Genomic DNA, 17,142 nt, shown 5'->3' on the forward strand with positions numbered 1-17,142 from the left:
TATTATATAACTTAAATAGTTTAAACTTAAGTTTGTTATTAAATTGTGACTTAAATTTTTAATTTGTTAATAAATCATTTATTAATTTATATGTTGTTTCAGTTTTGACACAGTAAATATAATATAAAAAGTGAAAATTCTATGTATTTTATATATGTTGCATTGAGGATATTGTAATTCTATGCATTTTAACGAGCCTTCCATTTCTTCTTTCTTCTTGACTGGCTTTACAACTCGGGGTGAGTCTTCGCCGCATCCACTATGGCCCTCCATCGTCTGCGATCTTGCGCTTCGATTTGCCATTGTTGTACCCCAATCCTAGATAGATCGGTTTCAACATCATCCTTCCATCTTTTTCTGGGACGGCCCACTGATCTTCTACCGTCTGGTCTCTCGAAGAACACTGTCTTTGGCACTCTGTCTTCCTCTGATCTTACTACATGACCTGCCCATCTTATCCGATTAGCTTTTATATGTCTGACGATGTTTTCAGTACCATATAGAGTCACCAATTCAGCATTACGGTGCCTTCTCCACTCTCCTGTCAATTCATCTCTTTGAGGACCAAATATCATTCTGAGGACTTTCCTTTCAAATATCAGCAATTTATTTATTTCTCGCTGATGTCCATGTTTCACTCCCATATGTAACAACTGGGCGAATAATTGACATGTACAGTCTTAATTTAGATTGTCTTTTCAGCAACTTAGATCTTAATAATGATGATAGGGAGTATAATGCTCTATTTCCCGCAGCTATTCTTGCTGAGACCTCTTTTTCTATGTGATTGTCTTCTGTGATTACTGCTCCCAGATATTTAAACTCTTTTACTACTTCAAAGTTGTGGTCATTAATAGTTACGTTCTGCCTAACTCTTGGTCTTGGATTTTTGGTCACCAGCATATATTTCGTCTCCTCTTGATTTATTGGAAGGCTCAGGTTACCTGTTTCCTCCTCAAGCTGTGAAAACACCTCTCTTACGTCTCTTGTAGAATAGAATGAGCGACTGCATCTAGATCATCGGTAAAGGCCAACAATAGTTTTGATCCTCGATTTGTGAATCCCACTGTTAGTTCAGACGATATTTTACTTATTGCGTATTCTAAAGCCAAATTGAATAGCAATGGTGATAAAAGGTCTCCTTGTCTAAGCCCTGATGTTATACTAAATGGCATCGATGTTCTGTTTCCTATCTTTACCTGTGCATATGAGTCTGCCACGCACATTTGAGTGAGCTGCACTAATTTTCTTGGTATTCTTATTTCTAGCATTGCTAGCCATAGTCTGCTTCTTTTTATCGAGTCATATGCTTGCTGGAAATCTACGAAGATTTGGTGTACATCTCGGTTGAATTCCCAGTTTTTTTCTAATATTTGTCGGATGGTAAATATTTGATCTACTGTTGACCTTCCACTTCGAAAGCCGCATTGGTAGTCGCCTAGAATATCTTCCGAATACGTAGTGAGTCTCTTTAGTAAGATAATTGATAGCCTTCCATTTGGTTTTACTTAAATGAAAAAATTGCAATACCAACAATGCCCATACGAATAAAGAATAACCTTGTAAGCGCCACATGGTTTGTTTTTGAGAAGTCAAAGAAAAAGTTTTAATATTGTGATAATGGTGAGTTTATACATTTTAAGTGTTAGTGATACAGTTTTTAAATACAAAATACAAACTGTATTACTCACCTTTAAAATGTATAAACTCAACATTATCACAATATTAAAACTTTTTTTTACTTCTCAAAAACAAACCATGTGGCGCTTACGTTATTCGGCGGGCCCATTTAATTATTGTGTATTTCTAAAACCATAAAATGAAAAATAAATCTAAAAAACGACGCAAAATCGACGGTAAATCTACGTTTTTCATATCACGTATTTAAAACGTGATAAAAATGACGTGATTTATGGTGGGACATATTCACGTGATTTTCGACGTCTAAACAACGTGATAAAATGACGTCGTTTGGTGATAATTATGACGTTTTTTCAAAGTTTTGTAGACGTTATTTGGTTGCCTGGGTATTCTAGTAGTCGATAGATGGCTCCATAATAAAAAAAATAATTATTTTTAATTAGATAATATTACAAATATAATCTGTATAATTTATAAGACTGTACAAATCAAAGAAAATACCATTTTATAAATGCAAGAAACTATATAACAAGATTTAACTAAAATGTCATGTTAGAATAAATGTCATAAATGTTTATTATCACGGACTTACCCTTTTTCCTATCATTTGTTACGCACTGAAAAATGCTCATGAAAAGGACAATACGATACGTTTTGTTTTAGGTTCTACTATTTAAGTTATAGACTCTTATCGTGCCTAAAATAATTAGCAAATTTCACCTGTACCAACTCTTAGTCTATAATGAATATTTTAGATTCAAAATACTTACATTAATTCGGCCAATAGGATCATCTTTTGGACGATAAAAATTTCTTAACTTCTCAACTAATCGCTTGACTTGCTGTGTATCTGTAAAATTCATTTGGTATGGCAGCATCTGTTCGAGAGGTGTATCCGTTATCACTTCTGCATCAACCATTTTAAGTGTCCCTATGATGTCAGCAAAAAGACCTTCACCATCATTGTAACCAGTTATCACAGGCACATCGTTGTACTTCCCTGATTTAATGATGTCGATAGGTTTTTTTGTTAAAAATGCTGTTGGGTTGGGTTTTTCTATCACTGGAGATATCAAACAAAGGTCTGAAAATCGTTTTTTTGACTATAACAAAAAAAATCTAATTTTAGTTTGTCTAACTTGGTAAAAATAGCCAGGTTCAAAAAAAGTTTTATATTGGCTATTAATATGATAAGATAAGAACAAATGTAAACTTAGAACGCAGCATTGAAAAAAGGATGCTCACATATTCACATAAATATAACACATACAAGAGTAATCAAATATTGCATATGTAGTGGAGTCAATGAATGTGGATATGAGTTATTACCTCAGATTTCGTTGAACCTCCATCGATTTTCATAAAAATTGGTGAGTAGTTAAAGGATACCTCAAGGAACAAAGGTGACATAGTGCCAACTTGCGCTTTTTGCATTTTAGGGGTGAAATACACCCCTTTTTTAAAAATTATTTTTTAGATTTCTGAAAGTGCAGTCACTGTAAGTTTTCACTTCCTATTTTGTTGAACCTTCATCGATTTTCATGAAAATCGGTAAGTAGTCAGAGGATACCTGAAGTAATAAAAGATATATAGCATCAACTTGCGCTTTTGCATTTTAGGGGTGTAATACTTTTTAAATTTTAAAAAATGCAGATTTCCGCATTATGGCGCAAGTAATCTCGTTTAATTAAGAAAAATAAATATTTTTTTTATATTTATGTGCATAAATTACATTTTTTTTTAATTTTTCAAACCTTATAGCAACCAACAATCAGAAAATTAGCAAATCGACAATCACGAAAAAAATTAATCTTTTATATTTCCAAAAAGGCAGTCACTGAAGGTTTTCATCCCTGATTTCGTTGAACCTCCATCAATTTTCATGAAAATTGGTAAGTAGTTAGAGGATACTTCAAGAAACAAAAATGATGTGGTACCAACTTGCGCTTTTATCCTGGAGGTGGATGTTACCCCTTCTCATGGGTGAACACTATTTTATTAAAAATAACCCCATAATTAGATACAGGAGTAAATTCTAAGCAAACTGTCTTTTATCAAGTTTATAAATTTTTTATTTAAATAATATTTCATAATTTAATAAAATATTATTGGTACAGTAAAACCTGACAATAACGGCCACTAAAAATAAAAAACAATTGGCCGTTATTGAAATGTGGCCGCTAATGCTAGGTTTCCTTTTCCACATAGTGTGGTTAGAAAAGCAGGCATAGTGCTTGTGTGCCTGTTAGATTAGATAAGAGACGCTATGGGGTAAGCTCTTCATTTTAAGGAACAGTAGTAATTTAGGTTAAATTAAAATTTCTCATTCGTCAGAGTTATGACCAGATTGTAATTGTAATGTACAATTCAATACAATGAATCGTCATCGTAGTAATGATTATGGAAAAAAATATATGACAAGATTTTGTGCAATAAAAATGTTTATATTTATCAAGGATGTATTATTTGGTACGGCCACATATATACTTCTGGTATACCGTCGGTGATGTGACAATACCTCCTATCTGCTTTTTCATGTCGGAGATGAAAAACTTGTTTGGGCCACCTCCTGTTTTCATATATTTGTTGACTTGTTTGTAGTAAATTCTTTGGACATTCACAGTCTATTTTTTAGACAGTCCCTGGATATAGTCGCTGATGAGACATAATACATCCGATTTGTTTTTTCATGAGTTTTGTAAGAGATACTTTTTTTACAGTCACCTCCTGTTTTCATAATATGATATTTTTTGACATATTTTGTAGTAAATTTAACTATCTATTTACTACAAAACAAGTCAAAACTTACGTATGAAAACATGAGGTGACCTTAAAAAATGTTTTTCTTCTCCTGCAAAACTCATGAAAAAATATATAGGAGGTATTGTCACATCACTGACGATATATTTCAGAGAATGTCTAAAAAATATACTTTGAATGTCCTAAGAACATTCGTAGACATTCATGGAATGTTTCAACAAGACATTCAGTCTAAAAAATATACTGTGAATGTTCAAAGAACATTCGTAGACATTCATGGAATGTTCCAACAAGACATTCAAGGAATGTTTAAAATGCTGACACAGCACTTTCCTGGGACTTTCCAGAGACGTTCGTGTGCTTTTGGGGACATTCCAGGAATGTTTTCAATGTCCTGTGTGTACCTTCTAGACACATTCCTGGAATGTGTTGTGTTATTAGGGATCTTAGTCAGTCACATGTGCGGGCTCGTTTAATTAAAAGAGATAGATAGACCACCGATCGACTGTTTCCATGGTGTTTCCGCGTTACGCTTTTTTGGTGAGTATGCCGAGTCTACGCTTAATATGTCAATGGTTTTTAGACCCTCTACTTTTTGACGTACGTTAAACGAAAAACGTTATACTTGTCATGCGTATTGAGTAATAAATAAGGGATAACGTGTTTCCTTAAAATAGTTTTTGGATCCTTTTAACGGCAAACGTAACGTATAAAACGGCAGTTGTGTCGTTGTGTGCTATAACCCATTTTATTAAATTATTTGCCATAATGGAAGAAAATATATTAAGACGTTCACCAAAGACAATTTACCACTTTAAGAACACAAAACATCCATCTTAATTTAACAAGACAATTCAGTCAAGTGTTGGATTTCTCAAGAAATGGTGCAATTTAGAATTGTTCTACCAGGGGGGTTGCCAAGCAGATTATATTCAATTATATTATATGTTTATTACGTGATAGTTTTTAGGAAAAACAAATTGTGATTACAATTTTATACATCGTTACTATATTTTTTATTCTAGTTGCCTTTTGTTCAGCTCATATGACTTTATTTTTCGTTTTTTATGATTTAGATATATTGCATTTGGCAATCTTACAAATGCGCAATCCCTTAATAACGTGAACCTTATTTCTACCTAAATAAGGGAATACCTTATCCGCTAATAAAGTACATAATACGTTTATTTTTCTGTTAATGCGCATGAGCAGAATAACGTATAACGTTTAACGTTACTGAAATAAGCTCTCTATTTTCTTTTCATGTTATGTTTTTTGTTTGTCTTTCATTTAAACTAAGTTTATTTGTAATAATTTTCTAAAATGAGTACTTCAGACAGTAGCAAACGAATCAGATTTCCATCTGATAAAGATTTATTTTTATTAAAATAAGTTTTAGGTTAAAATAAATAAAAAAATAAAAAGATATACTACATTCGTCTAGCTAAACTCAACCGTTTTCGGAATAAACGCATTTTAAATCTGCGAGTCACCAGAATTTTTTGCATAATAGCATTGTAGTTACACCCGAAAATCAACTTGAAACCATAATATTTGTGCCAGTTCTCATATTTATGGCATTGCATCGCAAATTCCATTTGAAAAAATTTTGTATACATTTTTGGAAATTTCTTTGGGTTTTAAGTTATTTTTCGTGTGTAACTACAATGATATGCAAAAAATTATGGGGCCTCGCAGATTTAAAATGCGTTTATCTCGAAAACGTTTGAGTTTAGCGAGATGAATGTAGTATACATTCTTGAAGTAAAAATATTAAGAGAATAAAAGTTATGATCCAAAAAGTATGTAGAGTGGGTAATAAAAAAAATTTAATCCATTAAATCAGCGCTGAAAGGCGTATGTGGTGCCCTCTGGATAATACATCATTTTTGGTGATGAATTTAGATTTGTCCCGAAAAACCCCAGCTTACCAAATTTCGTTTTATTATCCCATGCTTGTTAGAAAATATTCAAGAAACAGTAAAATAAAAGTTTAAATTTGACACCCTGTATTTCAGTTACTATCAACTTTCGTACTAAGGTAAAATAGCCTTAATCGACCTATTTTAACCTCAGGAACCTAAGGTTAAGCTATGGCCCATTCTTAACCAAACACCCTGTATATATTTTACAATGAGCACGTAAAGGTTGGAATAAATTCATTTTTTCATGAATGGGCAATTTTGGAAATGAATCCCGAAGCAGGTCCATTTTTTGTTTTAATTTACGACTTTTTGGCATATAATATCATACTAGTGACGTCACCCATCTGGGCGTGATGACGTCATCGATGATTTTTTTAAACGAAAATAGGGGTCGTGTAGTAGCCCATTTAAAAGGTAATTCAATTCTCTATTCTATACTTCAGTAGTATCAACATTAACATATTTATTTATACAGTGTGTCCAAAAATTTTTTTTTAATTTAATTTATTGACAAAGACGAATGTGTGTAATTTATAATTTAAAATACATTTTACTGCTATCAGAAAATAGAAAAAAATGTTTATTTGATAAATAAATATTGTTTTTTGCTAAACTTCAATATTAAAGCAGCAATCCTCCTACCTCTTGACAGTTTGAACATTTAATTTAAGCGAAAAGCAATGTTTATTTTTCAAATAAACATTTTTTTTCTGTTTTCTGAAAACAGTAAAATGTATTTTGAAATAAATAAATTACATACATTCTTGTTCTTATGTCAATAAGAATATCTAATTTAATTAAAAAATATTTTTGGACACCATGTATAAATAATTATGTTAATATTTATATTACTGAATATAGAATTGAATTTCCTTTCAAATGAGCTATCACACGACTCCTATTCTTTAAAAAAATCATCGATGACGTCATCACGCCCAGATGGTTGACGTCACTAGCATGATATATATGCCAATAGGTCGCAATTTAAAAATGAAAATTGACGTGTTTCGGGATTTTTTTCCATGGTCCTTCATTCTCGAGAAAATGAATTTATTCCAATCTTTACGTGCTCACTGTATACAGGGTGAGGCAGATAAAAATCCTATTAGAAATATCTCGAGAACTAAAGGAAACAGAATCATGAAAATTGGAATGAAGTGGTTTTAAAGAGTGATCTCTTTAATGAAAATATTTTCATCGATTTGATACTTCCGGTTATACCGGAAGTGACTTATAACTTCGTTTTTTTAAATGGAACATCCTGTATATTTTTACATTTTTGGATTCTCCTAGATGTCTACTTTCTTAAAATATGAGGTTTTGTAATGTTATACAGGGTAGTTTAAAAGATAATTACCTTGTTTTCTTAATTTCCTAGCAACATTCACACCCTGTAGAATTGTAGTAGTTTGACATCAAAAACTCTATTTATGTTCAAATGATTTTTAATATAGTCTACTATTGTTAAAAATTGTTAGTATAGCTAAATGTTGAATTGTACTATACAGGGTTGGTCGAAACTCGGAAAGAGTATTTTCTGAGTTTTCTTAGATGGAACACCCTATATTTTATTATTGTAATGAAATGATATTTTATGCTACTTTTTTATTTCTTAAGCATTCCCTATACCTAACTGCTTTAATTTGTGAGTTATTAGTGATTCAAGCCAAACATTAATTTCAACAAAAAATACGTGAAATTTTATTAGGTTGGCCGTGAAAATATTCAATCACAAATAATTTTTCGGAAATAAATACATATTAATCTAGACTGATCTTTAAAATTGCCAATAATAGTTGAGCTATCAAAATACCTACGTAGTTAACATTTTTGGCGCGATTAACAATCAAGCACAAATTAAAGCATTTAGGTATAGGGAATGCTTAAGAAATAAAAAAGTACCATAAAATGTCTTTTCATTGCAATACTAAAATACAAGGTGTTCCATTTAAGAAAATTCAGAAAATCCTCATTCCGAGTTTCGACCAACCCTGTATATTAAAATTTAACATTTAGCTATACTAATAATTTTTAATAATAGTAGATTATTAAAAATCATTTTAACATAAATAGAGTTTTTGATATCCAACTACTACAATTCTACAGGGTGTGAAAGTTGCTACTAAATTAACAAAAAAAACGTAATTAGCTTTTAAACTACCCTGTATAACATTACAAAACCGCATATTTTAAGAAAGAAGATATCGAGGAGAATCTAAAAATGTAAAAATATACAGCATTTAACAAACCATTAAAAAAACGAAATTATAACCGGAAATTGCAAAGAGATGAAAATATTTTCATTTAATAGATCATTCTTCAAAACCCCTTTATTCCAATTTTCATGATTCTGTTGCCTTTAGTTCTCTAAATATTTCTAATAGGCCAGTTATCTGCCTCACCCTATATAGATGGAGACATGTGGAGAAAATACAATCTGTTCTTCAGTTAAATAAAATTTGATCTATAATACTCATGATACTTCATGTTTGATAACGTTTGTGTTCGAAATCTTCCTGTCGATCTTTATTACAGAATATCTACAACACGGCGAAGTTCGCTAAACATACATTGATTTTCCAAATTTAAAAGAATAATTGAGCAAAGCTTATACACATACTATCTAGTGTAAAGTTTGTTAAGTAAAATTCCATCAAGTACTTACCTTCACAAAATTATTTTGTTGGTCGTAAACCTCTTGAACAGGTATATCTCTCAAACTTTTCAAAAGTTCCTTTTCAGTCATATTTGCTTTTCCATGAAACTGGGCAAACTCGGAAAGTGGGAAATTTCCTAGAGCCCACGGATTCAATGTGGACCCACTCTGCATTATGGCTTTATGAAATAATCCTTTCGCTGAAGGAGATAAAAGTAAATATTCAACAGAACCTGCTCCTGCACTTTCTCCGAATATGGTAACGTTATTGGGATCTCCATTAAAATTTCTTATATTTCTCTGGATCCACTTTAAAGCCAGTACTTGGTCTTTTAGACCTGCATTTCCAGGAACGTCCAGTGATTCGTCTTTTAAACTAAGAAAACCTAATAGACCCAGTCGGTAAGTGATAGTGACGAGAACTATGTCTTCAGTCAAAAGATGTTCTGGGCCGTGTGTCTTAGTGTCATGAGATCCGGCTATAAAACCTCCTCCATGAATGAAGACCATCACAGGCTTCAATTTGGTTTCTTCACTGGGAAGCTAAAACATAACAGTAACTTAATACCATAGTTTTATTCAAATACTATTATGAGTGGTATGAATAAAAATAGAGTATAAACTCCGAGTGTGTTCTCATGAGTATGAACATAAAGTTTATATTCCATTCTCCATTTCATATGAATAAAAATATTTTAATGTGATGAGTTTCTAGTACTGATGTTGACTATTAGATCAATCAAGTTAGTAAAAAATAAGCCGTTTTTCGACATAATTGAAAAGACGAGGTTTGACAGTTGAAATATGTAGTATAAGATATTACAAAAAGGCTACCATCTTGGGATTCGTCAATTTTTTAGTGGAACAATTTTTAAATAAACAATCACAACGTCAAACTAAGTTTTGTGCTCATAACTTAAAAACTTGTTTATTTAGAGATTTGACGTCCACAGGTAACTTTTTTAGAACAAAAAGATACATTAAATGAGATATGCTAAATGAAAATCGATTAATAAACAAAAAAGGTATTGCAAAACCGACGACAAAATCACTGTTTTTGAATATTGTTAATAACAATTTCATTGTTTATTAAAATATGTTTAAATATACCTAAACTTAAGGGCATTATGGTGTTTGAATGGGGTGCAAAAAATGGTCCAGATCTGTTAAATAGTTTTCGCAAAATTGAATTTGTTTTAAAATTTTTTGAAAAACGAGCTAATTTCTAAGGATGGTCCAGTTAATATGGCTGAATGTATCTCAATAATCCGGGGCTCATTTCCTTCGTTAAGATGTATCCTAATAGCCTATGAAAAAAAAAGTAAAAAAAAAATACATCTACGTACACAAAATTATTTGTTAATAAATAGTAGTCTTTAAGCGTAAAACAATTACAATAATTTCATAGAAATTAGATCAAATTAAATGGCAATAAAAAATACGGAAAGCTGGTTAAAATACACAACATATAAAAAAAATTTAGGTCCTACGACCCTTGGGGTCTGAGATAGCCCCTTTTTTTGAAAAAATCACTGTTACGTTAATTAACAACACTAAGAGCTGAAATTAACCAATCTTTTATAAGAAAAGTCAAAGTTTTTAATAAAGTTTTTAGCAAGACAAAATATTAAAAATTGTTTAAACAGGAGTGTTATAATCAAAGAGTATTTTGCGTTCCGACTAAAGTAAAAAAAAAATAATGGGCGTAGCCGAATGAGAATAAATTCGCGGACTACCATTCGCTAGACCGTTGCAGCCCATTTTTAACATTGACAGTATACCGGATTTGAAGCTTAATATTATATTTATATATTTTGGTAGAAACTTGAATTTTATGAATATTATTATGTTGCACATTTATTTAGTAAAATTATATTTTAAATAATTAAATTTAAAAAATAACAATAAAAAGGCCACTTCAAAAAAGGTTTATACATCCCATTAGCTGCTTTGTTTTGGATAATTTTGCAATGAAAATAAGATAAATGTTATTATTTTAATGTGGTACCATAGATAAAAATAATAGTAAACTTGGTACAGTAGAACACGATTGGTAGATATAGGCCATTTTTTCTTCTCTATTTTGAATCCGTGTGTAGTCCAGGCTGTATCGTAGACCCCGTTAGGTAAATTATTCCCATTCGTATTTTTGCACAAACTTACTCAAAAAAAAGTCCCTTATAACAAATCCAGAGGGTACCAAGAGCTACCGCGGGTGGAAAATTGTTTAAACACTTTTTTCATTAGTTTTATGTTTACTTATAAAAGTTGGGTGACAAACTGTTTAGTTTATAATTTTAATCAACGCAGCATTAAAACATAGATCCTGAAGAAGTTTTCTGAAAAATTCCAAGTCAATATATGCAACAGAAAAAAAGTTACGCGACCTTATAGACGAGTGGTACTCCCCAAAAAAATGCTTATTTCTCGAGATATCAACCACAGTGTGGTGAATGGATAATTTTGGTCTTACTTTATGTTTTTGCTGGTGCTGAAAACGAAAATGAGTTTTATTTTGAATTTTAGATGGGGAAACATTGTCAAAATCGCAATTTTACCCTAAAAACAAAAAAAAATGAAATCACGTTTTTCTTAAAATTAAAAGTTACACCACTTTTTTTCTATAAATTATTTTGTTCTCTGTACTCTAGATGTTAACATAAAATTAATTAAACAGCTAAATTTCAAATTTTGTCACTCAACTTTTGCGATTAAACTTTGCAATTCAAGAATCTGCATTTTTTACTTCAAATAATTTATAACTTTCTTTATAGCAAGACAGAAATATTGAAGCAGGTCCCGCTGGCTTCAGAAAGGTGAGAAATATATACTAAAAAAATTTCAGAAAAAAAATTTAAGTGGAACAGAGTTGTAGCAAGTTAAACGCAAAAAACGTGATTTTTTTATTCAAAACAACCGTAATTTTCGTTTTCAGAACCATCAAAAATATAAAGTGCGACCAAAATTAGTATCAGTATCTCGAGAAATAAGCTTTTTTTGGGGTGTGCCGCTCGCTATAAAGTCACATAACATTTTTCTTATTGCATATTTTAAATTAAATTTTTTTGGAAAACTTCTTCATGAATTATGTTTTATTTCTATGTTAGTTAAAATTATAAACTAAAAAGTTTTTCACTCAACTTTTTTAAGTAAACATGAAACTAACGAAATCTGACGACAAAATGTTTAAAAATTAACAACTTCTCTTTTAATGTGTTTAATCATTTTGGACAAATCTCATTGTTATCTAAATACTTCAAAGATAACACAGTAAAATTTTCAAAAGGAAATATTTACAGCGACCAAAAATACAGTCAGTTAAAATTGAAAAATCATCAAAATTGATTTTTCGCATTTTTGCATAAAATTTGATTTTTGAACATGTTCCACTAATTCTAGAAAAAAATAAACTGCATATTCGGATTCAGAGACCTCGAAAACATAAGGAATGACCAAAAATTTGTCATTCACCTTAAAGTTGATTTTTGTGGTCGGTATAACGTAATTTTAGGGGTTGCTGCCAGTCGCCAACCGCGCTCACGATTCAGTCAGTCGACTACGCCGGCTATTTTTTAATTTAGTTGGAACGCAAAACACTCTTTGTTTATAACAGTTCTGTTTAAACAATTTATATTATTTTTTCTTGCTAGAAACTTTGTTAAAAACTTTGACTTTTCTTATAAAAGATTGGTTAATTTCAGCTCTTAATGTTGTTAATTAACGTAACAGTGATTTTTTCAAAAAAAGGGGCCACCTCAGACCCCAAGGGTCGTAGAACCTAAAATTTTTTTAGAAGTTGTGTATTTAACCAGCTTTCCGTATTTTTTATTGCCATTTAATTTTATCTAATTTCTACGAAATTATTGTAATTGTTTTTAAGCTTAAAAACTGCTATTTATTAACAAATAATTTTGTGTACGTAGATGTAATTTTTTTTTACTTTTTTTTCATAGGCTATTAGTATACGTCTAAACGAAGGAAATGAGCCCTGGATTATTGAGATACATTCGGCCATATTAACAAGACCAGCCTCAGAAATTAGCTCGTTTTTCAAAAAAATTTATAAACAAATTTAATTTTGCGAAAACTGTTTAACAGATCTGGACCATTTTTTGCACACCATTCAAACACCATAATTCCCTCAATATTAGGTATATTTAAACATATTTTAATAAACAATAAAATTGTTATTAAACAATATTCAAAAACATTGATTTTGTCATCCGTTTTGCAATAACTTTTTTGTTTATTAACCGATTTTCATTTAGCGTATCTCATTCGATGTATCTTTTTTTTTGAAAAAGCTACCTGTGGACGTCAAATTTCTAAGTAAACAAGTTTTTAAGTTATGAGCAAAAAACTAAGTTTGACGTTTTGATTGTTTATTTAAAAATTGTTCCACTAAAAAATTGATGAATTCCAAGATAGTAGTCCTTTTGTAATATCTCATACTACACATTTCAACTGTCAAACCTCGTCTTTTCCGTTATGTCTAGTAAAAACCTAACTTAATTGGCCTATATAGTTACTTTCGAATAGGTATTCATTACAAATCGTTACTTTTGTATATAGTAATCATTTACCGTACCTATTCGTTACTTTGATTACTTTTGTTACTTTTGTATTTAAGTACCGGTAATCATATCGAGAATCGAATTTCTCAATAGGTAGGTATTTTGTATAGGTATTCCGATATAACAACGACCTTCACCGATCTGTTTAAGGACTTTAAGGGATAAAAATGATTTGATCATAATACTATAAATAACATGTTATTTATAGTATCATGGATTTGATTACTATGGCTACTTTTGTTACTTTTGTATTTAGTACCGGTAATCATATCGAGAATCGTATTTCTCAGTAGGTAGGTATTTTGTGTAGGTATTCCGATATAACAACGTCCTTCACAGATCTAGATAAAAATATAGGGTTCTCGCATTCGATCTTTTTTAGTGACATACCTTACATATTTTACGTATACCATTATACCTCCCTCTCTTTCATCTTCTATCTTCTCCTTACCCTCACACCCTTAAAACGCTTCGTACCGATAACGATATTCGATAGCACTCGTAAAATACTGGTCCCGTCCGTTACTCGCTGGGATACGATTGGTAGAAAGTAATCAAGTGTACTGGTTCTAGATGTATATACAATAGTCGTTACTCACTCTGATACTATTGGTACGAAGTAATCAGAGTAATCAAAGTAACGATTTGCCTCTCTGTATAGTAATCGTTACTTTCGGTATCCGTAAGTAACAAGTACCTACTTTGTAACGAATAGATACTTTTTCAACATCTCTAGTTTCTAGTCACAGTACATAAGAGTAGATACTCTCTATTTAATTTTCATATCGTTGGAAATTGTTGTTTTAGTTGTCCAAAACATCGTTCAATTAATACACGCTCCTTTATAAATAATTTTTTTTATAAGTAAGCTCTGCAGGTGTATTTGGATTTCTAAAGGGCACCATTAACCACGGTGCTACAGCATAACCTCCATCTCCTAAAATTTTTGCATTTGACCTACCAAGCTCATTTTTAGGAATGTTACAAATTTGTGAGTTGCTCCATATCCGTGAATCATGGACGGATCCTGGTCATGATGCACCAAGCCTGCAAACTATTCATCTGCATTGTAAGTGGCTTGAACGTTGATACTGTGATATCCGTTGCGAATGATATATTCATCACCATGATATATTCATTTTCTTTATTTAATCGATATAACACTAAAGTCACGATCACACGTAGGTACTTCTTCTTGGTTTATAATATTTTTTTGAACGCATATTAAACATGAACTCAGCCATAGCTTTGCCAAGATCAAACTGAAATCTGGTAACTATTAGACTCCAAATTTACGGAGTAGATTCTCACCCTAGAGAGCAATAAAATATTTTATTCATATCAAAAATGAGTACATTCTCACAACTAACTGTACATAGGAGTATCTACTTCAAGTGGAGTATCTACTTCTGATTTTCGTTCTTACTGCGTGGAGTATGTAGGTACTCCAACATTTGGAGAATAAACTACGTTCTCATTTTTATTCGTACGAGCCATTGATAACTAGAATTCATATCCGAAAAATGTTGACTAAATGAAGAAATTCTACTGAAGTTTACAGAAGTCAATTCAGTTGTGTCTAGTCTTAGTAATTTGGCTTCTAGTCAGTATTTGAAAGCTATAGACTTTAAAAAATTGGAATTTATGAGATTGTATTGTGACTGAATTTGGGTACTACCCTGACTGACGCTATTTGTGCTAATAAGTTTCTATAAGGTAGCTTTAATTCATTTTTTTTTAATTGTTTTCAATTAAGTTATACTATGTGCTCGGTACATTAAAACAGTTACAGTTAGTTTTGATAAGGGTACCCTGTAGACTAGTTGACTGCACCTTGTATATGGAAAGGCTGTGCCAGTACAATATTTAATTATTAACATTTTAGAGCCAAGTATATAAATATGGTTTTTGAACCAATATAGACGAAACAATATGATAATAATATCGTATGGCATTTTTGCCGGGGAGATCCTTTCGGACAGTTCCGGCGCCATTTACATCTTTAACCCTGTTTTAGGTAACTAGTGCCGATTTACACTAGCCCAGGGGGACCGATCTGATTGGTGTACCTCAATTTATATCCCACTACACAAAAAAGGAACTACTACCAGATGTGAAAACTACCGCACACTGTCACTAATAACACATGCTAGTAAAATCTTGTTGCATATCATCAAAAACAGATTAAAAACCTATCTACATTACCAAATACCTCAGGAACAAGCGGGGTTTGTAAAGGGTAAAGGTACAAGGGGAACAAATCCTGAACCTAAGACAACTCGTTGAAAAGTCTAGAGAATTTCAAGTACCTATAATTATATGCTTCGTTGACTACCAAAAGGCATTTGATTGTGTAAGCTGGATAAATCTGTGGTCAATTTTAATAGAAATGGGCACACCAATGCACCTGGTGACACTTATTAAAAATCTGTACCAGTCTAATATAGCGACAGTACGACTAGATCAGAAGTTCTCAAACCAATTCAAGACCGAGAGAGGTGTTAGACAAGGATGCGTGTTGTCACCTGACTTATTTAACATTTATGGTGAACATGTCATGAGGATGGTTTTAGAAGGATGGGCCGGTGGAGTAACAGTAGCTGGTAGGAAAATCTCCAATTTAAGATTTGCTGATGACACTACACTTATAGCAGCAAATGAGCAAAAAATGTTTGATCTTCTGCGAAGAGTTGAGTACGAAAGCAATAAAGTTCGTCTGAAAATCAATAAAGCTAAGACAAAAATAATGGTGGTCGACAGATTCGACACTATTCAACTGACTAACATGTTACAGGACTACCAGATAGTAAACACCTTTGTCTATCTCGGGTCTAGTATAACTAACGATGGTAACTGTGAAGCAGAAGTTCGAAGACGTATTGGTATGGCAAAAAATGCGATGAGTCGCCTAACTAAAGTTTAAAAAGACAGATCTATCTCTCAAAATATCCAGATGAGACTGGTGAATGCCCTTGTGTTCTCAATATTTCTATACGGAGCAGAGACTTGCTTCGCGCATGCGAGCGCCAAAAAATTTATGCTTTTGAGATGTGGTGCTGGAGAAGAATGGTGCGCATACCTTGGACTGCTCATAGGACAAACGTTTCCATTCTAAACCAACTCAATATTAAAAAAGACTGTCCACAATATGTCTGCAACGAATTCTGCAATTCTTTGGTCACGTGGTTCGCAGAGGCGACCACAGTTTGGAGAGATTAATTGTTTCTGGAAACGTTCCGGGGAGAAGATCAAGAGGACGATCACCAACTAGATGGTCTGACCAAATAAAGCATTCAGCTGGAAACTCATTCTGCGAAGCTCTTAGAGCAGCTGAAGATAGAGACCAATGGAGAAACATTTTTAGGAATATTGGAAGAAATCACGATCCTCAGTAATGGGGAAACGACAAGAGAGAGAGGGGGACCGACGGCTTAACGTGCTCTCCGAGGCACGGTGAGACGGCTCGTGTTATTATTAGAAATGAAAATGGTTTGTCTTTGGCAAGGCTCGAACCCACGTGCACTGGCGTATGAGGCCAGCGATTATGCCGCTACTCCACGGACGAAACAATGAAAATAAATCTAAC

At 32.1% G+C, this 17,142-nt stretch overlaps 1 protein-coding gene across 1 annotated transcript in view; it reads right to left on the bottom strand.

Moving 5' to 3' along the window:
- LOC114330900 (juvenile hormone esterase-like) overlaps positions 1–17,142 on the bottom strand; it is a 75,659-nt gene that overhangs the window by 25,633 nt on the left and 32,884 nt on the right. The window contains exons 4-5 of the mRNA XM_028280333.2: positions 8,992–9,525; positions 2,412–2,744 (exon numbers count right to left, since the gene is read on the bottom strand). Coding sequence (XP_028136134.1) covers positions 2,412–2,744; positions 8,992–9,525 — 867 coding nt within the window. The remainder of the gene's footprint in view (positions 1–2,411; positions 2,745–8,991; positions 9,526–17,142) is intronic.

The sequence above is a fragment of the Diabrotica virgifera genome, chromosome 1 (assembly GCF_917563875.1).
Source record: "Diabrotica virgifera virgifera chromosome 1, PGI_DIABVI_V3a".
NCBI lineage: Eukaryota > Metazoa > Arthropoda > Insecta > Coleoptera > Chrysomelidae > Diabrotica > Diabrotica virgifera.